The sequence below is a fragment of the Puma concolor genome, chromosome E1 (genome assembly GCF_028749965.1).
Source record: "Puma concolor isolate L17-30 chromosome E1, mPumCon1.1.hap2, whole genome shotgun sequence".
NCBI lineage: Eukaryota > Metazoa > Chordata > Mammalia > Carnivora > Felidae > Puma > Puma concolor.
This window is the reverse complement of record NC_141680.1, coordinates 45,999,121-46,026,140: the sequence shown is the minus strand read 5'-3', so window position 1 is coordinate 46,026,140 and position 27,020 is coordinate 45,999,121. Positions and strand designations below refer to the sequence as shown.

The following is a 27,020-nucleotide window of genomic DNA, read 5'->3' as shown; positions in this document are numbered from 1 at the left end:
GTAAATTGTGTCTCATTAAAGCTGTTATAAAGAAAAAAGGAACAGGGGCGCCTGGGTGGTGCAGTCGGTTGAGCGTCCGACTTCGGCTCAGGTCATGATCTCACGGTCCATGAGTTCGAGCCCCGCGTCGGGCTCTGTGCTGACAGCTCAGAGCCTGGAGCCTGCTTCGGGTTCTGTGTCTCCCTCTCTCTCTGACCCTCCCCCGTTCATGCTCTGTCTCTCTCTGTCTCAAAAATACATAAACATTAAAAAAAAATTTTTTTTTAAAGAAAAAAGAACATTCAAGTTTTCTAAGAACATTAACATGAACTGTTTGGGCTAAGATAAAAATAAAACAGTAAAATATTTATCCATAATCCTATCAGCTAACAGTTCAAACCAGGTTTTCTGTATTCCCTCCCAATCCTTTTCCAAAACATAGGTATTTTGACATGCTTATATTATGACAGAACTGTCTTTATCTTTCCAAAGGATTTTACATATATGTATTTTATAATTGATTTATGTAACAGACCTTAACGGAATACTTACATGTGTCAGGAACCAGGCCAAGTGTTGAGGATGCAAGAATGAAAAAAAAAAGCAAGTCCTGCCCTCAGAGTAATCCCCCCCCCCCACCCCCCAACTCCTGTGCTGTAGGTCAGGAAGTATTCGTTCCGTTTAACAGATGAGGAAATTAAGCTCAGTGAGGTTAAGTGAAATGTCTGCAGTGACCCAGCTGTTGACCAACAGAGCTGAGACTAACATCTGCCTCTGACTGCCAGGTCAAGGATCTTTCCTTTTTTCTTTCTTTCTTTTTAAAGTTTATTTATTTATTTTAGGGGCGCCTGGGTGGCTCAGTCAGTTAAGCGTCCTGTTTCGGCTCAGGTCATGATCTCACGGCTCGTGGGTTCGAGCCCTGCATCAGGCTCTGTGCTGACAGCTCAGAGCCTGGAGCCTGCTTCGGATTCTGTGTCTTCCTCTCTCTCTGCCCCTCCCCCCCTCATACTTTGTCTGTCTCTCTCTCTGTCTCTCTCTCTCAAAAATAAACATTAAAAAGATATTTTTAAATAAATAACGTTTATTTTATTTATTTTGAAAGGGAGAGTGAGCATGAGCAGAGGAGGGGCAGAGGAGGGGCAGAGAGGGGGGGAGAGAGAGAGAGAGAGAGAGAGAGAGAGAGAGAGAGAGAGAGAGAGAATCTCAAGCAGGCTCCACACTGTCAGCACAGAGCCAGATACGGAGCTCAAACTCAGAAACCGTGAGATCACGACCTGAGCTGAAATCAAGAGTCAGATGCTTAACTGACTGAGCCACCCAGGTGCCCCTAGGATCTTTCGTAATGTGGACCATGCTCCTGTTTTCTTGGTGTTTTTATGGTTCTAAAGTGGCACTTGTAGCCTCTTCATGGAATCGTAGACCCCTAAACAAGGTGGAAAGCTTCACCCCTGCCCTAGATGGATCACCCAGGCTCCCACACCTGTAACTATGATGGAGCCGGTATTTAAACACAAGATTTCTATGGCTATCAAATCACTGAAGTTCGGTTTAAAAAGCAAAACAAAAGAAAAACATACAACTATCTTTGCAAAAAAATAACTATCTCTGGGGGGTATAAGTACGTAATTTTCCTTTTCTCCTCTATGCTTTGTCTCTGTTTTCTTTCTTTCTTTTTTAAAAATTTTTTTCCAACGTTTATCTATTTTTGAGAGAAAGAGAGAGAGCGCGTGTGTGCGTGTGCAAGTGGGGGAGGGGCAGAGAGAGAGGGAGACACAGAATCCAAAGCAGGCTCCAGGCTCTGAGCTGGCAGCACAGAGCCCGACGTGGGGCTCGAACCCATGAACCGTGAGATCAGGACCTGAGCCGAAGTCGGACGCTCAACCGACTGAGCCACCCAGGCACCCATCTTTGTTTTCTATGATTAGCTTGTGCTAGTTTTGCTGTATACACACCCACAGGTAGACGTGAGGCGTGTGTGGGTGTGCGTGTATTTGGTGATAAGCACTTCCCTTCCAGGGGTCACCGCAGGATCTTCTAAAGGCCTGTGTTATGTCTGACACTGACTAGGTCATCAAGAAGAAGCTAGTGGGATCTGTGAAGGCGTTGCAGAAGCAGTACGTGTCCTCGGACACAGTGGTCACTAGCGAAGACGGAGATGCCAGCACCATGTGCAGTGCCCTGGAGGCTGTATTTATCCACGGACTGCATGCCAAGCACATCCGAGCCGAGGCCGGAGGGAAAAGGAAGAAGAGCGCCCACCAGAAGCCTCTGCCTCAGCCTGTCTTCTGGCCCCTCCTGAAAGCTGTCACCCACAAGTGAGATCAGCAGGGGAGGCTTTGCTTTGGGGAGGAGCTTCAGTGTGGGTGACCCTGGGCTCTCCCTCTACAGCTCTATGGGAAGGCAGCAGAGACGCTCTGTGTTCTAGAATGGAGATGGGTGAGATAGGGGTTATTGTTAGACCAAGCCTCAAGAGCCCCTCAGCGCACAGGCAATGGCCTGGGGCTGCTCAGGCCCCTGGCTGGTCGCCTTTAGCAGGAGCCGCTTTTTTGCCACACCGTGGCAAAGTTAGGTAGTTGGAACAGAGAATGTGTGGCCTGCAAAGCCTAAAATCTTTACTAAGTGGCCCTTGACAGAAGAGGTTTGCTGACCCTGCCTTGGAATGTTTGAACATCTCTATGCTAAGTATTATATCCTAAGAGGCTGTGGCATTTTTTAAAGCAGTGGAATCCAGATCATCTGAATATCCACCCTGGGACGTTTGCCTCTGCGGCCCTGGCCCTAACTGCCTGGGCTTTGGAGCAAGCAGCTGCTGGCACGTTGCCTCTAAGGGCTATTAAATGCCACCTTCAGCCTGAAGGTGCCTTGTCGGTCTGTATCTTCCTTTTCCTGCTGACTGCCACCGCCCTATCTCAGGGTCTTACCTCACTCCCAGGTGGCAGTGGCTTTCTAATTGTCCCCCTTATCTCATTCTGTCTGTCCTTAGGTCAGGCAGCTGGTCCGCATTTATTGAGCTTAAGCTAACCCGAGCTCATTCCCTGAGCCCTGTGGAGCACGCACGCCTATGGGCGAGACGTGCTCAGGGCACTGTGATGGTCAGAGGAAGGGCATTTACATCAGACCAAGGGTTCGGGAACTGAGTTTGGTACCTGATCTTATCCCGAGCAGCCCACCCAGAAGTCTGCGTGACTGCGGTCGAGTCATTTCCGGTGTAAAAACTCTCAGGCTCCCCAGTGCTAGCCTGGAGTCCCATTCACTTCGTTGGGGCCCCAGAATCTGTATCCTGACCAGGTTCCCAGGTGATTCTGACGCAGAGCCAGGTGTGGGGACCCTTGCCCCACTTTGCCTCACCGGTTGGATGCTCGAGACCCTGCATCACCTGACTTTGCAACGCAATCAGCCGCTCCTCCTCCTCCCCGTGCTGTAACGGGAGTGCTCACCACTCCTGTTACACAGCTGCTGCTTCCCTACCCTTGGTGCCTTTTTGCTGTCAGTCCTTGGTGCCTAAGGTTCCCCTTCCATCTTTGCCGCTTGAAATCCCTCAAGGCCCAGCTCAATGCCTTGCCTATCCGTAATCCCTATGCCTAATCCCTCAATGCCTTGCCTAAGGCATTGTTCTTACTGCAACCTGGAAGTGATTGCCTTCCCCCCACCCCAGCTCTACTGACAACAGGGTTCACCTCCGTGTGCCCTTGAAAGGTAGTAACCTGGACTGAGGGCAGGACCATGTCTGTATCCTGTATCTTCACGGCTCCAAAGACCTGGCACTTAGGGGCTCATCAGATGTATGCCGGATGAGCAGGTGATGTCAAGGGCGCCTGGGGAGTTGTAACAAAAATGGCAATTATCCTGCATGACAGTAACCTCGAAAAAGTGGGGAGTTGTAGCTAAATATTTCTCAATTCCCTGTAGAACACTGCTATCTGAGATTTTTTCCCAAGCCTGTATATACTTGCAGTCATTATTACTGGCTCCTGCTCACCAGTGGATAAAACAATCCTCCGTGATCTGAAATCATTTCTTGAAACAAGCCTGTCCTCTCCACCCGCAGACACATCGTCTCGGAATTGGAGCACCTGATCTTTGTCAGCACGGACGTGGGCCGCTGCCGGGCCTGGCTGAGGCTGGCCCTCAATGACGGCCTGATGGAGTGCTACCTGAAGCTGCTCCTCCAGGAGCCCGCCCGCCTGTGCGAGTACTATCAGCCCGCAGCCCTGCTTCGAGACGCCGAGGAGGGCCAGTTCCTCCTCAGCTTCCTGCAGGGACTGACGTCCTTATCCTTCGAGCTCTCCTACAAGTCTGTCATCTTAAACGAGTGGATGCTTACCCCACTGGCTCTCTCTGGGCTTTGCCCGCTCTCTGAGCTCGACCCCCTCACCACCTCTGGGACAGAACTACAGCGGAAAGAGTCTCTGGATTCAATTTCCCATTCCTCAGGCTCGGAGGACATCGAAGTCCAGCACTCAGGCCATAAGATCCGACGGAACCGGAAGCTCACGGCCTCCTCCCTCAGCCTGGACACCGCCAGTTCATCCCAGCTGTCTTGCAGCCTAAACTCTGATAGCTGCCCACTCCAAGTGAATGGCTCCAAGAGTCCAGATCGTTCCGAGGAGCCCATGTCCTACGACTCCGATCTGGGGACAGCAAATGCCGATGACTCAGACCCGTCTCTGCAAGAGTGAGTGTCCTCCCCCCACTCCTTCTCCTCCCCCTGCCTTCCTTCCTTCTCCTCTTCCTCTTTCTCTCCCTTCCTATGGCATGTGATTGCCTGTCACTGAGCATTGAGCTCTCTAAGGGCATAAAGGAAAAGAGGACCGTGGCTCTTCCTCAGGGACTGGAGTTGCCGGGACTTATAACTGGAGGCAACATGGGGCAGCGAGGAGAATGGATTCAGGGAGGGCTCAGAGCTGAATCAGGCTCCGGCTCTGCCCCTGGCTGATCTTCGACAAGTTACCTAATTTGTCTGAGGCTTCGTGTAAAATATTATTGCCTCTAGGGCGGAAACTAACGGTTCGGAGTTAGATGTACGACTTCCAAAAGACGCAGTGAAGCCCAGCGCGTCAGGGTGCTCCGCTGCGACCTCCCAGAAGGCCTCTGAAGGACACAGACCCTGAATGAGGCCTGGAGGAGGTGGTGCACAAAAGGGGCCAAGCAAGTGAGTGGAGGAAGAGCACAGGGAGCAATGAACTTGACTAGAGAAGGGACCCTGGGCAGAGCTATCTCTTTAAAAGAACTTTTTTCTATTTGAGTATTGTTGACGCACGGTGTTATATTAGTCTCAGGTGTACAACGTAGTGAGTCACCATCTCTCTATGTTAACCATGCTCACCACAGCAGAGCCTTCTTCGTTCAGGCCCTTTTGAAACATTCATTTTTTGGGGCGCCTGGGTGGCGCAGTCGGTTAAGCGTCCGACTTCAGCCTGGTCACGATCTCGCGGTCCGGGAGTTCGAGCCCCGCGTCAGGCCCTGGGCTGATGGCTCAGAGCCTGGAGCCTGTTTCCGATTCTGTGTCTCCCTCTCTCTCTGTCCCTCCCCCGTTCATTCTCTGTCTCTCTCTGTCCTAAAAATAAATAAACGTTGGGGAAAAAAAATTAAAAAAAAAAAAAAGAAACATTCATTTTTTAATAGATTTATTTTTATGGTAAGAAAAAAAAGTCTACCTACAGTGAAACGTCTTTTCCACCTTTGTAACCATAATTGTTAATTCCTTACATCTTTCTTTTTCTTTTTCTTTTTTTGTTTTTTTTTTAATTTTTTTTTTTAACATTTATTTATTTTTGAGACAGAGAGAGACAGAGCATGAACGGGGGAGGGGCAGAGAGAGAGGGAGACACAGAATCTGAAACAGGCTCCAGGCTCTGAGCTGTCAGCACAGAGCGGACCGTGAGATCATGACCTGAGCCGAAGTCGGCCGCTTAACCGACTGAGCCACCCAGACGCCCCTCTTTTTCTTTTTTTTAAAGTTTATTTATTTATTTTTGAGAGAATGAGCAGGGGAGGGGCAGTGAGAAAGGGGGACGGAGGATCTGAAGCAGATTCTGTGCTGACAGCAGAGAGCCCAACGTGGGGCTCGAACTCACGAACCGTGAGATCATGAGCTAGGCTGAAGTCAGACATTTAACTGACCGAGCCACCCAGGCACCCCCTTTACATGTCTTTTTCTGATGTTTCTAAATGCACCTAACAGATATGAATAGATAGACTTTTTAAATGTCTTTTATATTTCTTATCTCTGCCTCATCCCCACAAAGCTATTATAAATATACTGTTTGATACCTTGTCTCAGAAGAGATCAGAATTTTTGTTTTGGAGCTTCATATCAGTTTCTTCAGTTTTTTTTTTTTTTCCCCGTGGCATGTGTTTCCATTGTATGAATGTACCTTAGTTTATTTGACCAGCCCTGTATTTACTGGACACTGGAGTTCACTCTTTCTATAAATAACCGTGTGTATGTGATATTCTAATTCTATGCAACTATCTCTGTTCAGTAAAGTCCCAGAAACAGAATTGCTGAGGCAAAGGATAAATGAATCTACAATTTTCATAGATAACCGCCGTTTACACTCTGTCAGGAATGTACCTGTGCCCTCTCGGCCTTGTAGGCAGAAGGTATTATCAAACTTTTGGATATTTGCTCATCTAATAGGTAGAACATGATAAACTTTTTTTTCAAGTTTATTTATTTGTTTTGAGAGAGAGAGAGAGAGAGAGAGAGAGCAAGCGAGCATGAGTTGGGGAAGGGCAGGGAGAGAGAGGGGGAGAGAGAGAATCCCAAGCAGGCCCCTTGCTGTCAGTGCAGAGCGTGATGCAGAGCTTGATCCCAGGAACTGTGAGATCATGACCCGAGCCAAAATCAAGAGTCGGACGCTTAACTGACTGAGCCACCCAGGCGCCCCGAAAATGGTAAACTTTTATTAAGCGCTTCCTTCAGCCAGACCCATGTTCCCTCAGCCAGTGTCTAGGATCTTCTTTTCTACTCCTGTGTGCCCCTACCTTCTTGGTTCATTCAAGTCTTTACAGGTTTCCCAGCTGCTGTGGGAAGAACACCAGATTGGGTGCCGGTACGGACTGGCTTGTAGCAGGATCCGGCCTCAAGCCCTGTTCTACCAGTCACAAGTCCAGTAACGGCAGGCCAAGCGTTGGCTCTGTGAGGTTGTTTCTTCATCTGTAAAGTGGAGGCTCCCTCATAGGGATTCTCTGGCTGAGAATCAGATCAGATGCCTGGGGGCGAATTACGGCTGAAGCAGCTTCTGAGCAACAGAGCACATTAGCTAGAACTTTCAAACATCAAACAAGAATTTAGGTAGAACATCCTGGAAGGGAGCAATCCCCGCTCTATCGGCTGGGCCCATGGCGTGACTTAAGTTCACTCACCTGTCTGAACCCTTCCTTGTGTCTCCTCCTCCCACAGGCCAGCCCGCCGGCCCTCTGTCTGTCATGTGCCCTGCTTTTATCTTTCGTGAGTCTTGTGATTGGAAAATTCCAGCTTAAGGCCGTTGAATCAGTGACCGTCCACCCTGTGTGGGAAGCGTCATCCTGGGCATTGTGGGAGAAGTCAAGGGAAGAGGGTCAGGATGTACAGACCAGCGCGGGGCAGTGGCGTGCGGAACCAGCAAACACAGAGCACACAGATGCACAAACACACATCCAGCACCGTCACTCTGAGTGCTGGGCTTGAAGTTATCTTCGCACGTCCACACACACCAGCTCTTAGAGGGTGTGTCTGAGGGTGAAGAGTCACATCAGCAGTTAAGAGTTCGCTTATTTTTGTCATATTACTTAAATATTTGTTTACGTGGATTTTTTAAAGTTGATTTATTTTGAGAGAGAGAGAGAACAGGCGTTCTATCAAAATAAATGTTAAAAAAAGTTTTTTAAAATCATCTACAAGTTAAACATAAAGTACAAAAGATGTAACATTCCAAGGAAATGTATTAACTTAATGTTTTCTGGAAACCAAACTGCAGTTTGCTTTGTGAATAGAGGATTGATGGCCTGAATAGCTTCTTTTGTGTTGGTTGGGTCTGAATTACAGTGATCGCTGAGAAGCACAGCTAGGGGCCGGTGGTTAGGAGTGTGGACTCAGGAGCCAGACTGCTGGAGTCTTCCATTAACCAGCTTTGCGACCCCGGGCAAGATACTCAACCTTTCTGACCTTGATGTCCTCATCTGCAAGACGGGGATAAGAATGCTAGGAAGTGAGTTAAGGTATGCAAAGCGCTTAGAGCAGTGCCAATCACAGGGTGAGTGCTCCATAGGCGGTGTCATCATCATTTTACTACTGGGGGTCCCCGTGATGTCAGTTCTCGCGCTACTTGTCTGTGTATACACGGCTGCAGATCTGTGCTTGGTGATATTTGTCAGAGGTCGTTATCATGAGGCCTTCTCTTGGGGGAAATGATTCTTCGCACATGCGGCCCCCTCCTGTACTTTCATGAGCACCCCTGACCGCCAGGTGGTGCCGTGGACCCCAACGCGCTAGTCCACGCGCTCAGGAAAAGCGCAGGCTCAGAATCGCTTGGCGGGGGCACTTTATGGGGTGGTCATGCCGATTCTCCAGCCCATGCTTTTATTCCACACCTACGCCTCTGTGTACGCGCAATATACGTATGTGTATAATACGTATATGTTTCCAGACTGTCTTCTAAATGAAAGCACAAACTTCTAGAATTTTTCAACAGGCAGTTTTTGAAAAACGCTGCCCTGAGCTGGACAGAAGTGGAAGGACCGGAGCGGTGTCACCGTTTCAGCCCTATGTTGGTTGCATTTTCTTCAAAAGTTTTGAAAATTCTCTTTCTTTCACTTTTCCTTCAAAACCTCATCTCTAGCACTTTTTCCCACTTGATGTGCATGTCTCTTATTCTCTCTGGGTCCTGCCGACCAGCTCTGATCCTGGTGAGATTCCTGTGAACTTGATTTCATCCTGACCGTGGTGTTGATTTGGTGGAAACTCTAATTTATCACACAAGCTTCTTGCTGTCGGGTGGTGTTTCTTTATTCCCACACCCAGTCCACTCCATCATTAAAATGTGTCTTACAGATGAGGGGTCATTTATAATTGATAACCATTTCGGTAATGCTGGTGAATCTTTCCGTAATTCTCTTTCCTTACATTTTTATAGCCATGTGTGTAGAGGCTAAGCAGTCTTGCCAGTGGCGATAAGAACAACCAATGACAAATTGAGGTTAATGTTTATTGAGTACTTACTTTGTGCCAGACACTCTATAAGCATTTTACCTATATGATCTCATTCAGCCTTGAACACAGTCATAGGTGGGTGCTGTTACCGTGCCGGTTTTACGGGTAAAGGAATGAAGTCCGTGAACTTTAGGAACCTATTGTGGGGCCACAGCAGTGTGCCAACCAAAGCCAACCAACATCACCCTTTAAGGAAACCCCTTACCCACTAGCTATGGATTTACCTATTCTGGACATTTAATACCAACGGAATCATACACTATGTGGCTTTTTGTGACCTCCTTCCTTCACTTAGTAGGTTTTCAGGGTTCATCCGTGTTGTAGCATGGGTCATGGCTGAATCATATTCCATTGTGTGAATACACCACAATTTGTTTTATCTTTTCAGTTAGTGGACATTTGTTCTATTCCTACTTTTTGGCTACTGTGAATAATATTGCTGTGAACACTCGTGTACAGGTTTTTGTGCAGACATTGTCTTTTCATTCTCTTGGGTATATACCCATGAGTTGAATTGCTGACTCATATGGTAACTCTATGTTTAACTTTTAAGGAACTACCAAACTGTTCTCCACAGAGGCTGCACCACTTCACATTTCCGCCAGCAGCGTGTAGGAGTTCCATTTTCTCTACACCTTTGCCAACACTTGTTATTCTCTGTCTTTTTAATTTTTAAAAAATTTTTAATGTTTCTTATTTTAGAGAGAGACAGAGAGAGAGAGAGAGACAGAGCATGAGTTGGGGAGAGGCAGAAAGAGAGGGAGACACAGAATCTGAAGCAGTCTCCAGGCTCCAAGCTGTCGGCACAGAGCCCGACACAGGGCTCGAACCCACGAACCGTGAGATCATGACCTGAGCCGAAGTCGGATGCTTAACTGATTGAACCACCCAGGTGCCCCTCTCTCTTTTTTATTATAGGCATCTTGGTAGGCATAAAGTAGTATCTTATTACGGTTTTGATTTGTATTTCACTCCCGTCTAATGATATCGAGCATCTTTTCATGTACTTTCCATTTGTATACCTTTAGAGAAGTGTCTCTGTAAACCTTTGCCCATTTTTCAGTCAGATTATTTGTTCTAATATTATTGAATTGTAAGAGCTCTCTATATTCTGGATACTAGACCCTTATCAGATATGTGATAATCCTTGGATATAAGATATGCAGATTTTTTTCCTGTTCTATGGGTTATCTTTTTACTTTCTTGATAGTATCCTTTTGAAGCCCAAAAGCTTTTAGTGTTGATAAAGTCCAGCGTACCTATTTTTTATTGTTTACTTATTTGTTGGCTGTCATATAAGAAACCATTGCCTGATCCAAAGATGTATACCTGTTTCCTTCTAAGAGTTTTATAGTTTTAGCTCTTACTTTTAGGTCTTTGATCCATTTTGAGTTCATTGTTTATATGGTATGAGGTAGGGGTCCAACTTTCTTCTTTTGCATGGGACTGTTCGCTTATCCCAGCACCATTTGTTGAAAAGACTATTCTTTCCCCACTGAAATGTCTTGGGCTGCAGATCAGTTGCCCATAAATGTATGGGTTGTTCACCAATGTTTGACTAGCATGTCTTGAAATGTTGTTTGGGGTTATGATGTAGATAAGAGCACACAGCTCAGCCAGAAGACATTAAGGTAGAAACTTGAGTTCTAAAATCCTTATGGAAATGAGCCCACATTAAGGGGAGTTTGGCACATCTTCTGACCCAGTGTAAACCATTAGGGCAGATATGGGCAATCTCTTGGGCCCCGGGTAGCTTTGTTGTTGTAGGAATCTGTATTCGCCCGTGACATACTCTATTGGTTCATAAACAAAGGAGGAGACAGCAAATAGTTCTAGTTCAGAAACAGAATGTGGATTCTCAGAAGCCTCAGGAGAAGGGGAGCAGCCACTAGCCAGTGCACATTTTAGAAGGCCCAGAGTAGTTTTCATGTGCGTGCGTGTGTGTGTGTGTGTATGTAAAGACAGTAACACTGGCTCCCTGTAGTCCCTGAAGCACCACTGAAGGGCAGGAAGAGGCAGTACCATTGGAAGAGTGAGCAGGTGCACACCCCATGTATACTTGCGTGCACACTCCTGCACCCCGTGTACACTGATCTCCGGCAGCAGGTCCTGGGAACAGGAGGCATCTGGGACCCCACATACGGCCCAGCTCTGGTGGACCAGCGCTTGCACCGGAGATCCCGGGCCCCGCAGTTCCCTTGGCCGCCCACTCTACCTCAGTCCCAGCTGGGGAGAAACTTTGTGAGGCGTGTCAGAGGAAGGCTTGTGTGTAAGCAGAGGAGCACGGTGGGTGGATGACGAGGATGTTTTGTTTTGGAAATCCCCAGACAGCAGTTTTGCCTTCTTACCGCCGTCCCAATAGCCTTGGGCATTCTAGCTGACAGCTTGTCACACAGGTTTCTCTGTTTAAAAACTTCCAGGGTATTGTCGGAATTCAGCAAAGCCCAGGTAAACTCTGTGCCAACCAATGGACTGAGCGGACTGAGTGGAGAAATGGAGATTCCCACGGGGCGGGCCTCACTCCCCCTCCCCGGCCTGGAGGCCAGCATCCCTTTTGATGTGCCCGCAGAGCCCCTCCCGCCCCAAGCATCCTCTGGGACTCAAGATGGGGACCGCAAGCAGGAGCCGCCTCCCCAGGCACCTGGCACCCTGGGCTTGCTGCAGTTGGGCACTGCCAAAGCTGTCCCCTCGGTGAGCATTTTAGACCAGAGGCCTTCCAGTCCCGTGGGAGAGGCGGCGGCCAGAGCATTCAGCCCGGGGAGCGGCCAGCAGAAGTCTGTGGAGGATGACGGAGCTGCACGGAGCCTTGGGGTGTCCTCACCCACCAGCCCGGTGAGTGATACAAGCTTTTCGGGGAGAGGTCTTGGGGAAATGTCTCAGAGCTGGTGCAGGGTCTCCCCAGCTAGCCACCCCGAGTGGTCTCTGCCTTGTCTCCATTAGCCCCTCATATCTGTCACGGCGGACGTGAGCCAGGCACGGTGCCAGTCCCTTCCCATGGGTCTCTCTTGTCCTCTCACATTGACCCCGTAGAGAAGATAATTCTCATCTGATCATAGACCCTGCGCATAACCACTGCCACTTATCAGCTCAAGGCCTCGGGCGAGGCCCTTTGCCTCACTGAGCCTTGGTTTCCTCCTCAGCTCTTGTTATTATTAAATTCAGATTTGCTAAAATACCAGACTTTGAGAATACTCATCTTGCAATATGAGCCAGGTTAGAACTGCACCATCCCCTATGGTAACCACTAGCCACACGTGGCTGTTGAATGAGCGTGTAAAATGTGGTTAGCTCAAACTGAGATAAGCTATGTGAAATAAACACTGGATCTTGAAGGCTTCGTCTGAAAAAAAAAGAAGGTGAAATACTCAATCATTTATCGATTATGTGTTACAATGAAAATATGTTTGATGTTGGGTTAAATATAAAAGTTAATTACACGTGTTTCTTTTTACATTTTTTTTTTAATTTTTTTTCAACACTTACTTATTTTTGGGACAGAGAGAGACAGAGCATGAACGGGGGAGGGGCAGAGAGAGAGGGAGACACAGAATCGGAAACAGGCTCCAGGCTCTGAGCCATCAGCCCAGAGCCCGACGCGGGGCTCGAACTCCCGGACCGCGAGATCGTGACCTGGCTGAAGTCGGACACCTAACTGACTGCGCCACCCAGGCGCCCCTCTTTTTACATTTTAAAAACGTGGCTAGTAAAACATTTAAAATGATACATGTGGCTGGAATTCTGTTTCTGTTGGGCAGTGCAGCTCTAGAATGGGCCGGTCTCCTTTGTTGATAACCCCGAGGGAAGCCAGCCCTGGGAATCTCCTGCACAGAGCCATGGGTCAGAGGCTTGAGAACCATCGGCCCAGTGAAGCGGTTGTCAAAGCTGTGGACCTGAGCTCTTTGCCATTTCACATTTGTCCTTTAGGATGAATAGCCAGGGTAGGAAGTTGTATGCACGTGTGCATGCAGACATACAGAACCCCAGGTTTATCCCAGCTGTTGTCTGGGGTCACGTTAGGATATAGTCTTGCTTTTTCAGCTCCATCCGTGCATATCTCTCTCATCCGGTAGCTTCCAGATCCTGTAACTCAGGATGGGGCCAAGGCCGTGAAATAGATTAGGACACGCGCTCGCGCGCGCGCGCGCACACACACACACACACACACACTTTTAAATAGCTTTATTGAGATATAACTCATATACCATACAATTCACCTAATTAAAGTGTATAATTCCATTTTTTTTCGTATATTCACAAGGTTGTGCAGCCATCACTACAATCGAATTTGAAAATATTTTCATCCCCCATAAAAGAAATCCCTTGGGATGCCTGGGTGGCTCAGTCGTTTGAGGGTCTGACTTCAGCTCAGGTCATGATCTGTGGTTCACAAGTTCGAGCCCCATGTCGGGCTCTGTGCTGACAGCTCAGAGCCTGGAGCATGCTTCAGACTCCCTCTCTCTCTGCTCCTCCCCTGCTGATGCTCTGTCTCTATCTCTCTCTCAAAAAATAAACAAAAACATTTAGAAAGAAAAGAAAAGAAATCCCTTACCATTAGCAGTGACGTCCCATCCTCCTCCTCCCGCCTCACTCCCCTCATCCCCTGGCAACTACTTATTTCCTTTGTCTATAGATTTGCTATTCTGGACATTTCACAGAAATGGAATCCTGTAATATGCAGCCTTTGGTGACTGGCTTCTTCCAATTAACATACTGTTTTCAGGATTCATCGTTGTTGGAGCCTGATCTGTGCTTCAGGGAGTAATAATTCATTGTAGATTCCTTTGTATGAACCCGTCACATTTTATTTTGTCCTTCATCAGTGGATAGACTTTTGTTTTTTTCCCCCCATTTTTTTGGCTAATATAAATAACACAGCCATGAACATTCATGTACAAGTTTTTGTGTGGGTATATTTTTGATTGTCTTGGATGTATACCCAGCAGCAAAATCTCTGGGTCACATGGTAACTCTATATTTAACCTTCTGAGGAACTACCAAACTGTTTTCCTAAGCAGCGGCCCCATTTTATATTCCCACCAGCAATGTATTCCATCCTCACCAACAGTTCTTACTGTCTTTTTAAAAATTGTCATTATAGCTAGCAGGCGGCAGGAGCAGTATCTACTTACGGTTTTGATTTGCGTTTCTTTAATGACTAATGATGTCAAGCATCATCTTGTTTGTGTGACTTTTGGCCATTTGTAGATCTACGTTGGAGGAATGTCTATTCAGAACCTTGGCCCATTTTTATTTTATTTTGTTTATTTTTCACTTATTTATTTTGTGGGAGTGCGGGCATGAGTAGGGGAGGGGCAGAGAGAGAAGGAGAGAGAGTCCCAAGCAGGCTCCTTGCCGCTAGCACAGAGCCCGATGCAGGGCTTGAACTCACGAAACGTGAGGTCACAACCTGAGCCAAAACCAAGAGTCAGATGCTGAACCCACTGAGCTACCCAGGTACCCCTTGGCCCATTTTAAAATGGGATTATTTGTCTTTTTATTATTGAATTATAATAGTTCTTTATATATTCTGGGTTGTATACCCTTATTAAATACATAATTAGCAACTGTTTCCTCCCATCCTGTGAGTTGTCGTTTCACTTTCTTGGTGGTAACATTTACAGCATAAACGTTTTCAATGTTGATAGAGTCCAGTCTACCTATTTTTTTCTTTCGCCATTTGTGCTTTTGGTGTCCCGTGTATACCCGTTTCCTAGCCCAAGGTCACAAAGATTTATGTGTTCTTCTAAAAATTTTATAGTTTTAGCTCTTACACTGAGATCTATGATCCATTTTGAGTTGACTTTTGTATATGGTATAAGGACGAGGCCCAGCTCGATTCTTTTGCATATTGATGTACAGTGGTACCAGCACCATTTGTTCAAAAGACTATTATTTCCGGGCGCCTGGGTGGCTCAGTCGGTTAAGCGTCCGACTTCAGCTCAGGTCGTGATCTGTGGTTCGTGAGTTCGAGCCCCGCGTCGGGCTCTGTGCTGACGGCTCAGAGCCTGGAGCCTGCTTCCGATTCTTGTGTCTCCCTTTCTGTCTGCCCCTCCCCTGCGCGCGCGCTCTCTCTCTCTCTCTCAAAAATAAAGATTTTTAAAAATTTACCAGAAAAAAAGACTATTATTTCCCCCTTTAGAACGTTTTCGAGGAATGCTGTAAAGTGATCTTTAGTACACATCTCAGTGAGTACTTATATACGATGTACCCTCTATGGCCACCCTCCAGATGGAAACATAGAACACTTCCAGCCCACCAGAAGGCTCTCTCATGCCTTGTCCCATTGTTCCCCTCTAAAGGAAGCCTCTATTCTGACTTCTAGCACCGTAGATTAATTTCTCCTATTGTTCGACTTCATTCGTATGGAAGGAACTGTACAATGCATACTCTTTTGCTTCTTTCACTGAGCATTATGTCTGTGTGGTTCACCTGTGCATATAGCATGAGGCTATAGTTTGTTCTTTTCCATTGTTCTGTAGCATTCCATTGTAAGAGTATATCACAGTGCATCTATCCATTCTCCTGCTAACAGACATTTGGGTTGTTTCCAGGTTTGGGCTATTATGATGAAAGCTGATGTGAACGTTCTTACATTTGTATTTCTGTGAACCCCTCTGCACTCTTTTCTGGGGGTTTATATCTAGGAGCGGAATCGCCCAGTCATTGGGAAGGCGTATGTTTACCTTTAGTGCATACTGCCAAGCAGTTTTCTAACAGTGCTTGCATTGACTTGTACTCACATTGGCAATATGTGAGCATTTTCATTGCTCTTTATCCTAGCCAGTGGGTCATCAGTCTTTTTCATTTCGGCCACTCTAATAGGTGTGCAGTGGGACCTCACTGTGGTTTTAATTTGCATTTCCCTGATGACTAACGATCTTGATACCTTTTCGTTTGCTTATTGGCTGTTGGAAGTCTCTAAGTCATTGCTTCATTCTTAAATTGAGTTGTGTGTATTTCCTGATTCATTGGTAGAGGCTCTTTACATATTATGGATATGTCTTTTATTAGAGAAAAAAATATGTCGCATATACATATAGCAAACGTTTCTTCAAGTCTATGGCTTGCCTGTTTTTTTAACGTTTATTTATTTATTTTGAGAGAGAGTGTGTACGCTCATGCGCGTGCAGAAAAAGAGGGAGAGAGGAATGCCTGGGTGGCTCAGTCGGCTAAGCTCAGGTCATGATCTCGCGGTTCACGAGTTCAAGCCGTGCGCCGGGCTCTGTGCTGACAGCTTGGAGCCTGGAGCCTGCTTTGGATTCTGTGTCTCCATCTCTCTCTCTCTGCCCCTTGCCCACTTGCACTCTGTCTCTGTCTCTCTCTCAAAAATAAATAAACATTAAAAAACAAAAGAAAAAGAGAGGGAAAGAGAGAGAATCCCAAGCAGTCTCCACACTGTCAGTGCAAAGCCTGACTTGGGGCTTGAACTCACAAACTGTGAGATCATGACCTGAGCCGAAATCAAGAGTTGGATGCTTAACTGATTGAGCCACCCAGGTGCCCCTATGGCTTGTGTTTTAAATCTCTTAATGGTATTTTTCGTGGAGCAGAAATTCTTGGTTTTAATGCTCTTCAATTTATTGGCCTCTCTGTTTGTGGTTTACGTATTTTGTGTCTATTTTTAAGATCTCTACCCAAAGCTGTGAAGACCCCTGTATTTTCATCTAGAAGCTTTGTTGTTTTACCTTTTGCAATTAGATTTATGATCCACTTGGGACTGAGTTTTGTGTATGGTGTGAGGTAAGAGTCAAAAGTCACGTTTTGTCCATACAGATATCGGACCGACTAGCACCACTGACTGAATGTGACTGTATAAGCCATGTAGCTGTATAAGTGAGGTCACAGTCTCCATTTTTTACTATCCTGAAGAGTCTTCAGGGCCCAGAATGTCAGAGGACTCTGAAGGTTTTGAGCCGACAACTGTCAACACCCTGAAGGGTAAAGAAGAACGACTCCACAGCCCCCGGCTTGAGCTGGAAGCAGGGGGCTACCCCTAGGGTCTGGGGCTGCGCGCCCTAGTAGGATGCCACAGAGTGGCGTTGACCAAGCTGAGTTCACTCCCGTCCAAGACCTGACTCGTGTTGTGTCTCAGCTCCGACATCCTGTCTTGCCAGGGTCCCAGAGCTGATGGGACAGGGCAGCTTAACTTGTCACCCAAGCTCCTCGGCTCACCGGGCGTTGCTCCTCTGGCCTCCGGCAGCTTCTGCCACCGCAGGCTCCTTTCAGCCCCAGGCGTTTCCATTTGCCATTCCATCTGCCCGGACCCTTTCCCAGCTCGCCCCTTTTCCTCACCCTTGTCTCCGCCTTCCCCCAGCACCCTGTCCCAAAAGCACCGTCCCCAGTGACTCCCTTTCCCATTTGCCTGCTTCACTTGATTTCCTGCCTCTGGACTCGAATATCGGCTCCGTGATACGGAAGAGCATGTCTGTTCCCTTCTGTAAGGTCAGCTCTGCACACCGTACCTGGGTGAGTGCAGGCGTAATTAACGGCTCTCGAACTCTCAGAGACTCTCGAGATGCCAGCTTGGGAGTTTACGCTGAGAAGTAGGCCGCCAAGTGCATGGGCTGGGCTGGTGGGTCTGACCAGGGCGGGCTCCGCCTCCCCGCAGGCCTCAGGGGACTCAGGTGGCTGAGAGCCCACAGGACCCACTCATCCCTCCCCTAAGTAGATAGTCGCTGGGCACTCCCGTGCAGCCCACCTGGTGGACCCCCGGCTCCACCCCGCGTGTCACCCCTGTGAGTCTCATTTTCCTGTGCTTCTGTCACTTAGTCACTGCCATTTATTTGACACTTTGGTGGCGTGGGGTGGGGGTGGGGGGGGTGAGTAGAGGGTTCTGACTGTCAAGTCGTATAACCATGAGAGCCATTCAGTCTTTCTTTAAAAAAGAAACAAAAACCATTATTTTAAATTCATTCACCACAGAGGCCCTGCTCTGGGCCAAGCACCATACTTGGTACGGTGATGGAACAGGACGGACAAGGGCCCTGCTCCTTGGGGACAGACACTGGATCAGGCAAGTCATTACCCACATCATAATTACACTGGTGACAAGTGCCAGGAAGGAAAGGGGCCGGGAGTGGGGGAGCTAAGGGGACTTCTATTTGTGGACTCCGGGGGGCTGTGAACGGATTTCTCAGTTGCACTCCAGAGGACAGTCTGGATTCTAAGACTTCACCCAGTGAAAGTGGCATTCCTCTGTCTCGGGCCCCTCGTGGCAGGTGCTGCCATGGCTTTGACCCGTGGTCTGTGGCGGTTTCCTCCACCGTTAGAGCGGCAGGGAACTGGCCAGATGTGGGGGCTTGAATGAGCAGAAGGTAGGAAGGTAGGTGGTAGGAAGGGGGAGGGGGAACAGTGGGGTGCTCCCCCCACACTCCGCTTGGTGACCGGGGGCCCTGGCTGGGGCACAGCTACAGAGCTCCGTCCAGGCCTGTGTGCAGTAGCTCCAAGGACCCAGTGTTCCCACTGGTTTTGTCTGTTGTCTAAGAGAACAAAAGATGTTTCCTGGAGTATCATTTCCTGGGGGCTGACCTGTGGCCGCTGGACCGAGTCTGAACACTTCCCGATCGTCTCCCTCACCTCCTTGGAGAGAGGAGCCCTCACCAGTGAACTTCTATCACCTCACAATTCACATTTGTCTCCTTCCTTCCAGTCCCCTTGCCCCAGCCTTGTTATTTTATGCCAAAGACGTTTGATACTCAAGAATTATTCCCTCACCTGTGATAACTCTGTGCCAGGCAGAAAGAAGAGTGGCCATTGCATACAGCTTGGTAGGTGCTGGGTGGGGTGGGCAAAGAATGCCGTGGGAGCCCCGAGGAGTCCCTGACCCAGCTAGGCAGCGGGAGGAGTGTAGGCTGGGAAATAGTCAGGAAAGCTTCCCAGAGGAGGTGATGGACGGCCCCTGAGCTGAGTCTTAAGGAATAGTGAGCTGGGAGGCCGCAGGACTTCCCAGGTGTGTGTGCCAGGCTCTGTGGGGCTCCTGCCCATTTTCCTCGGGGAGCTCCCCTGGGTCTCTATGGCCCAGGCAGGCTTTGTTCAGAATCTTGTGTTGCAAATGCTTCCCAAGTAGCCACCCTGATTGACACATTGTCCTGTCACTGACTGAAGGAAGCACCTGCTAATTCCGAGGGTTTTCAGAGGGAGCCCTGGAGCCCAGCCCTGAGGCCCCGATACTCCCGACTCAGAGTTCTCCACTCTTGGCTTAAGGTGCCAGAAAGCATCTGAATGGATTAAACTGTGCAAACCAATCCCTCTAGGGCAGCCCAAGCCTTACTCCCCTTCCGCGTCTACGGGAGCAGAGAGGGCAGTCTCATTTAGGGGGTGGAAATAGCAACTTCAGGGTGAGGCTGGTGACACTTAACAAAATAGCTGGGCTGGACCCACCTCTCGTGTGAGTCACTTCCTCTGTGTAGACAGCCACTTAGGGCAGTCCAGCCAGCTTTCTTCTTGACTCTGCTCATCCATGCTTAGGCACAGAAAGGCAGGGAGTGCTTGAAATGGGGGAGGGGGGAAGCTAAAATCCCTTCCCACAATTCTGTGACCCCAGACCCACCCCACTTCTCCCACTGGTGAGCAGCTTCAGTCTCAGCAACAGAAGGGGTCCTGGGTCCTGCTCACCCATGCCTCCCTCATCTCAAACCCTATAAGCAGGGCTGACAAACTGTGCTGGGATGATGGGATGTCCACCTGCGACAAAATAAAGGTAGACCCCTTCCTCACACCATACACAAGAATTAACTCAAAATCAGTTGGAGACTTAGGGGAGCCTGGGTGGGGTGGCTCAGTCGGTGAAGCCTCCGACTTCGGTTCAGATCATGGTTCGTGAATTCGAGCCCCACGTCGGGCTCTGTGCTGACGGCTTAGAGCCCGGAGCCTGCTTCCGATTCTGTGTCTCCCTCTCTCTCTCTGCCCCCCCCCCCGCTGTCTCTCTCAAAAATAAATAAACATTAAAAAATTTTTTTTAATAGGCAAAGAATTCGAATAGACATTTCTCCAAAGAAGATCTACTGGTGTCCACTGAGCACGTGAAAAGATGCTCGGTGTCATTGTCCTTAGACACTGGGGAAATTGCAAACCCAAACCACAAGACGGTACTTCACACACGTGAGGATGGCTATAATCAAACAGATAATAAAAACGTTGGAAAGGATGTGGAGAAATTGGAATCCCCATATGTGGTGGGAATGTAAAATGGTGTAGTCACTTAGGGAAAGAGTTTGGAAATTCCTCAGAAAGTTAGACATAGTTACCGAATGGCCCATCAGTTGCACTCATAGACATGTACCCAACGGAACGGAAAACATAGGTCCACACAGAAATGGTTACGTGGAGACAGAGACAAACCAAACAGGGCCTTTTGGTGAGGCAGGCCTTCTCCTGAGGACGCCCAGGGACTGGAGAAGAGGGGAGGGCCATGGTCAAGTTGGTCAGCTCCGTGAGGCCGAGGCCCGGAACCGAGACGTGGAGGCGTGCGTGCGGCAGCTGCAGGAGCGGATGGAGCTGCTGCAGGCCGGGGGAGACGCAGCTGTCACGGGGGTCCCCAGTCCCCGGGCCACGGATGCACCTTCCCATATGGCCCCCCGGCCGTGGCTCTGGGCCAAGGCCCGCTGGTGGGGCCAGGCCCCATGCACCGCCGCCACCTGCTGCTCCCTGCCAGCCTGACCTATCGGAGGCGCGTTCCCTGCTCCTGTTCGCCGTTGCTCTGGCTGCTGCCGCCGCCTTGGGCTGCACAGGGTTGGTGGCCTGCGCCCACCATCTCGCCCCGGTCTGGCGCCACCCGGGAGCCGCCTTCGCCCCCTGAACCCTAGGACCCCAAGCTGGAGGGTTGGGTGACCTGAGCACGGCGCAGAAGCCATTCCTACCGCCTCCCCGTTCACACCGCCTCCCAGCGTGGGTCTCCGGCTGAGCTCCAGCCCTGCGATCCGGGCCCGCCCCCTGGCGGCCGGGGAGGGAGGAGCAGGGGGCTCCAGGGAGGCTTGCAACCAGGAATGCTGCAGTTGCTGCTGGGGAGAATGGCAGACCAACCACCTACTAACTCCGGCCTGGCTGAGGCCCCGCCGTGGATGGGCAAACTGGGATCTAGAGGAGACAGCAGGGCCAGGGCTCCGCCATCAGTTTTTCACCCTCCACACGCCCCCCGCCTATCGGCTCGCAGACCACAAATCCCTGTGCATGAGGCCCTACTATCCCGGGAATGTTCTCTTCCCGCGGCGAACGTCTAGTGCGAGCCCCGCCCGCCTTCTCGAGAACATTTTGCTTTCGCCAGCCCCGCTTTTTCGGGGACTCGCGCGCCCTCCTCACGTATGTAGCTCTGGGGGCCACAGCAGGCTCCGCCCGCCTCGGCAGTTTGGGTATTTATTGACCTGTCCTCCGACCCGCCAAGTTTCAGGACCCCAGCACCTTAATCCACGTTTTGGATGCACTGAGACCCCGACATTCCTCAGTATATATTGTCTCTCCACACCTAGGACCCCACCCCCGATCCTCGCGAATAAAAGGCCCTCCAGTCTGCCCAACAAAAAAAAAGAAAAAAAAGAAATGGTTACGTGAATGTTCGTGGCAGCATTATTCATAATTGCCCCAAAGCAGAGACAACCCAGATGCCCATCAGCTGATGAACGGACAGACCAAATGTGCTACATCCATACCTTGGAATACTAGTTAGTAATAAAGAAATACCGATGCCTGCCACAACATGGATGGACCTAGAAAACCTGATGTTCAGAGAGAAGGCAGACACAAAGACCACATTTATAAGATTCCTTTTATATTGGGGCACCTTGGTGGCTCAGTTGAGCGTTCAACTCTTGATTTTGGCTCCGGTCGTGATCCCAGGTTCGTGAGACTGAGCCCCACGTCAGGCTCCACACTGAGTGTAGAGCCTGCTTAGGATTCTGTCTCTCTCTTTCTCTGCCTGTCTGTCCCCCTCCCCTGCTCATGCTGTCTCCCCCCCATACACCCCAAAATAAATATACATACAAATGAATAAAAAGACAAACCATAAATGAAGATTCTGTTTATGTAAACAGAATGGACAGATCTCTAGAAACAGAAAGTAGATTAGTGGTGGCCTAGAACTGGAGCGGTTGAGGGGAAATGGGAACTGACCGCTCCCGAGCACGGGGTTTCTTTCTGGAGGAATGAAAATGTTCTGAACTTCGTGGTGCTGGTTGCACAACTCTGTGAATACACTGAAAGTATTCAGTCGTGCACTCTAAATGGTTCCTTTGATGATCGGTGAATTGTGTCTCCATCAAGATGTCTGTAAAACAAAACAAACACACAAAAACCTTCAACCACCACCTGTGTCTTCCCTCCCTTCCCACTAGAAGAGCAGGAGCTGGATTTCAGAGGATGACTTCTACCGGCCTCCCCAGGAGCCGCCCACAGAGAGCCCTTCAGAACACTCCGTGGCTTCTTCCGGAGGGACTCCGGAGTCCAGGCCTGGGCTCCTCCAGCATTTTTCTCAAGGGCCAAGGAAAAGCCACTCCACGGGGGCCTTAATCCAAGCCTGCGTGCCTTCCCCAGGAGGCCGGCCAAGCAGGGCAGCGGCGGCCCAGGAGCACCAGAACTTCAGGGTGGTGCACCGCAGGCAGATGGGTAGGTGACCGCAGGGTTCCAGTGACCTTGCCGCGGGGACAGTGCCTTTCGGAGAGCAGTGCCAGAGCCCTCTTTTCCATTACCGGTTGGGTAGTGTATTCTCACGAGGAAAACCTCTTGCCAAAATGTAATCAGGAACACCCTTGCTGAGTAATTCAGGGAAGCATTTCAGGAAAAGTGCTATATTTTCTCATGAGAGCTCCACAGTATCATGCCCCCAAACCTGTTTCATATATTGAAATACTGAAACTTCCCCCCCGAGGTCGTGTGACTATGCACGACTCTGGGTTCTGCCTGTAGCTCAGAGCAAACCCTGCCTCCGGAAGGCGTTTCAGTGCCCCTTCCCGAGACCTCTGTCTTCGATGGTTTGTTTAACAGCTCTGGTGGGGTTGTATCAGCTCTGCCATCTGTTAGCCGTCCTCTGTGCGCTGTTTACAATGAGGCCAGCTCGAGTTCCGCACCCTGTGCAATTCTAAAAAGCGTTCAGTAACCATAAGCGAATTTCTCCACAACCCCCACAAACAGAAAAGTCTGCCCTGGAGCCGGTCTCTTTCTCACTTCATTTTCTGTTTGCCGTGACCCAGCAGACGATTCCGGCCAGGTTCCTAGCTCAGGAGAGCCCTGGTCTCCACACTGGCTTCTTTTAGGTTTTTCTTGTAGTCCGTGTAACCATGCCAGAGAAAGTGTGCCTCATGCCTAGGCCGTCAGGTTCCCTGAAGGGTAGGAAGACCCTATACAATTATCTGAAATCTCCAAGGCTAGTTCAGGCTGCGGAAGAGAGAACTGTGCGTCCTTTGGACCCCCCAGTTGCTGGCAGAGCCCTAGGAACCAGGGAGCATAGAGGGGTGTGTGGTGTCCAGGCACACGCTCATTCAGCGGGTATTTATTAAGTATCTGTGCTGTGCCAGGCTGTTCTGGGTGCTGGGGACACAGCAGGAAGCAAAGCAACGTCCCTGTCTTCACAGACTTCCTATATCCTAGTGCAAGAGGCAGGGAAGAAGAGAATTAACAAGTAAATGTATAGTATGGACTGGTGATAATAATTGCTATGGAGAACTTGGGGAGTGCCACGGCAGGGGAGCATACTATTTCATATGGGTGGCCAAGGAAGCCCTCACAAGATAAGGTGACATTTGAGGAGATGTGCAGGGAGAGAGGCAGGAAGGCACGGGCCGACCTGTGTGGCTCCAGCAGGGGAACAGATGCAAAGATCCTGCCATGGGCACGTGCCCAGGAAACCAAGGAGATGGGAAGGGGGTGGTTAGAGATGAGGGCGGAGTGACGGAGGGCCTCGCGGGCCACAGAAGGGACGTTAGCTTTCCCTCCGAGGGAGATGGCAGTCATTGCAGGGTTTGGGGCAAAGGGACGTGATCTGACTTCCTTTAAATGGGGAGTCATCCTGGCTCGTATGTTGAAGGACCTCAGGGGAGAGAGACCAGTCAGGAGGCTCTCGCCACAAGCCAGGCCAGGGGTGAAAGCCGTCGGAGCCCGAGTGGTAGCGGTCGAGGTGGTGAGAAGCAGAGGGTTCTGGATGTGCCAGCAGGATTCGCTGATGGGCTGCGTGTGCCGGAGGTTTGGCTCCGCAGAAGCACAGAGTTGGGTGTTTGTGCGCAGCGAGCAAGTTCCCTGGCAGGTACTGGTTCCCTTTGGGATTTTGGCTGGGGGATGGGCGGGGGAGATGGCGCTGGCGAGCGCCTTTGTTCCCCACCAAACTCAGCTCTGTCGTCTGGGGGCTCAGCAGCTCTCCCTCCCTTTGTCCTCCAGCCTTCCTGCTTTCCGAGCAGAGCTGTTAACTTATGACCTCCCAGACGCTAAGTCGCGCTTGCTGTGGGAACACAGTCCGTCAGGCCCCTCCGCTTTTGCCAGCCACACTCGGGAGCTCTGCTTGGCCAGCGAGCCGCCCCTCCGCCCCTCCGCCCCGGCTCCCTCCCGCCAGTCCGTGGAGCGCGCACCGCCTCGCAGTCCTTCCTACCCTCTTCCGTGGGTGGGCCTCTCGTCTGCGCTTGGCTCCGGAGACTCGGTTCTGCTAATCCTCTGGCGGTTCTGGGTTATTTAGGCAGGTGTAGGTGGAATCTAAGTGATCAGCAGGACGCACGGTGAGCCCAGCGTCCTCCTACGCCGCCATCTTCCCTCTCCCTCTCTGAGTCATTTCAATCAAGAGACTTTGAATTTGTAAGGAAGTCTATGAGACAACCACACACTTTCCAAAACAGTGTTTTCTCTCTCGTATCTTGTTATCTGTGTGAACCATTATGGGTCCCTGAAGAAAAAAAAAAATCCAGAAATGAATGTAATTCTGAGCCTGATGTAAGACTGCAGGTGTCTTCCATAATGTGTGTTTCAAACTTTTATGTTCATCCACACAGCTTCTTCTCATTTGTTGACTTCATAATGAGATAGGTAATAATTTGTAACTTTGAGAGTGAATTTTTCCTGATAAATACTTCTGTCAAGGTTTGGTTATAGGTGACAGGAACCAATCTAAGCTAGTTTAAACAGAGAGAAAGATATTGAGCGACTTAAAAATTATCGGAAGGACTGAAGGGACCAACTGTGGGAAGAGTGACCAAGAAAGACTTCCAGGCCCTAGAGTTTCCTCCTCCCCCGGGGACTGCAAACTACTTTACTTGCTTCGCTTGGGAAGCCCGGGGAGGCAGGAATCCGGTGGCTATAGGTCCCTGTGTCTTTGCTTTGATCCTCCCAGAAAAGGAGGGGAGCTTACCCCTGTCTGTCTTCCGGTCAACTCAGTTCTGAACTCAGTCTCACATTAGTGGTAACTCTGGTCAGGCGCGAGGAAATTTGGCCCCGTGGTTTTTAACCTCCGGGGCAGGAAGGAGATCTTACAGGAGGCTGGGATTGATACTAAACCAATTACAGGATCTGCTACCGTGTTTCTTTCCACCTATTTAATCTGTCGGTTTATTCCATATGCGATTTTATTTGAAAAGAGAACCTTGCCCTGTTAGAAAAAGTTTGGAAACTACCGGAAACTCCAAAATTTAGATCGCAATAGCACCAAACGCTGCAGATCCTCTGGTGACAAGCGAATGGCGGTGCCAGATTGGAAACCCCCGATCCACCTGTGATCCTGGCTCCACCTGTGCCCCAGAACCACAGCCGGTTTGTTTAGAGACCTCAAGTGTGTCGGCCCAGGCTCTTAGTAGAGGTGAAGAGTTTATTATCATTTATCTCAGATAAAAAATGCTATACTTACTTTTAAATTCTAGATACTCAATACTGTAGCTTTTTTGGTTAATTTTCTATAGTGTTAATAGAAAGAGGTCATAATATTGGTCTTCAACGCATTTTGATTATTTTATTTTATTATTTTTTAAATGTTTTTATTTATTTCTGAGACAGAGAGAGACAGAGCATGAGCGGGGGAGGGGCAGAGAGCGAGGGAGATACAGAATCCGAAGCAGGCTCCGGGCTCCGAGCTGTCGGCACAGAGCCCGACGCGGGGCTCGAACCCATAGACCACGAGATCATGACCTGAGCCAAAGTCGGACGCTCAACCGACTGAGCCACCCAGGAGCCCCAAGAAGTCATATTCTTAAATTAAAATGCGCCCAACTTCGGCTCAGGTCATGATCTCGCGGTCCGTGAGTTCGAGCCCCGCGTCTGGCTCTGTGCCGACAGCTCGGAGCCCGGAGCCTGCTTCGGATTCTGTATCTCCCTCGCTCTCTGCCCCTCCCCCGCTCATGCTCTGTCTCTCTCTGTCTCAGAAATAAATAAAAACATTAAAAAAAAGTTTAAAAAAGAATATGACTTCTTATATCTGTTTAGTGGCTATTTTCTCAAATTGTTGAAAATACCATTCTAAAAATATTTCTTCTTGGGCTGTACTTATTCTACCAATCGCTACTTGGTACGATTCTGGAATTATTCCATTACCAGCTCTTTCACCAATGTCCACAAAAGCACAGTCACAATGTTTTTTAATTCAACAGGCTCTTCCACAAATAAAGGTTTAATTCACTTTTATAATTGATTATAATTAAGGGATGTTACAGAGTAATGACTTCCATGCTGATTCTTTAGTCTTCCTTGTGTAAGTGCAGCATTAAGATTGACCTGGACTTACATGTGCAGAAGCATCTGTAATTTTGTTTATCTGATCTCCTCTTGCTCCTGGATTCCATTTCCTACTAGTAGTAGAAAACATATAATCTTAGCAATTGAAGGTCTCAGTTCTACTTTAAAACCTTTTTTTTTTTTTTTCCACTAGCTTGGTGTTTCTTGGAAAGTT

The 27,020-nt window shown here is 49.1% G+C and overlaps 1 protein-coding gene across 22 annotated transcripts in view; it reads left to right on the top strand.

The window, feature by feature from the left end:
- LOC147574441 (pleckstrin homology domain-containing family M member 1-like) overlaps nucleotides 1–27,020 on the top strand; it is a 192,630-nt gene that overhangs the window by 7,146 nt on the left and 158,464 nt on the right. For 11 of the 22 annotated variants that reach the window (XM_086685516.1, XM_086685517.1, XM_086685510.1 and 8 more), the window contains exons 3-5: nucleotides 2,047–2,294; nucleotides 4,028–4,654; nucleotides 11,596–12,007. In XM_086685516.1, coding sequence (XP_086541642.1) covers nucleotides 2,047–2,294; nucleotides 4,028–4,654; nucleotides 11,596–12,007 — 1,287 coding nt within the window. Of the gene's footprint in view, nucleotides 1–2,046; nucleotides 2,295–4,027; nucleotides 4,655–11,595; nucleotides 12,008–18,097; nucleotides 18,227–18,824; nucleotides 19,808–20,139; nucleotides 20,582–22,500; nucleotides 22,772–27,020 lie in introns of those variants that run through there. The other 11 variants (XM_086685504.1, XM_086685503.1, XM_086685502.1 and 8 more) reach the window with 6 other exon arrangements.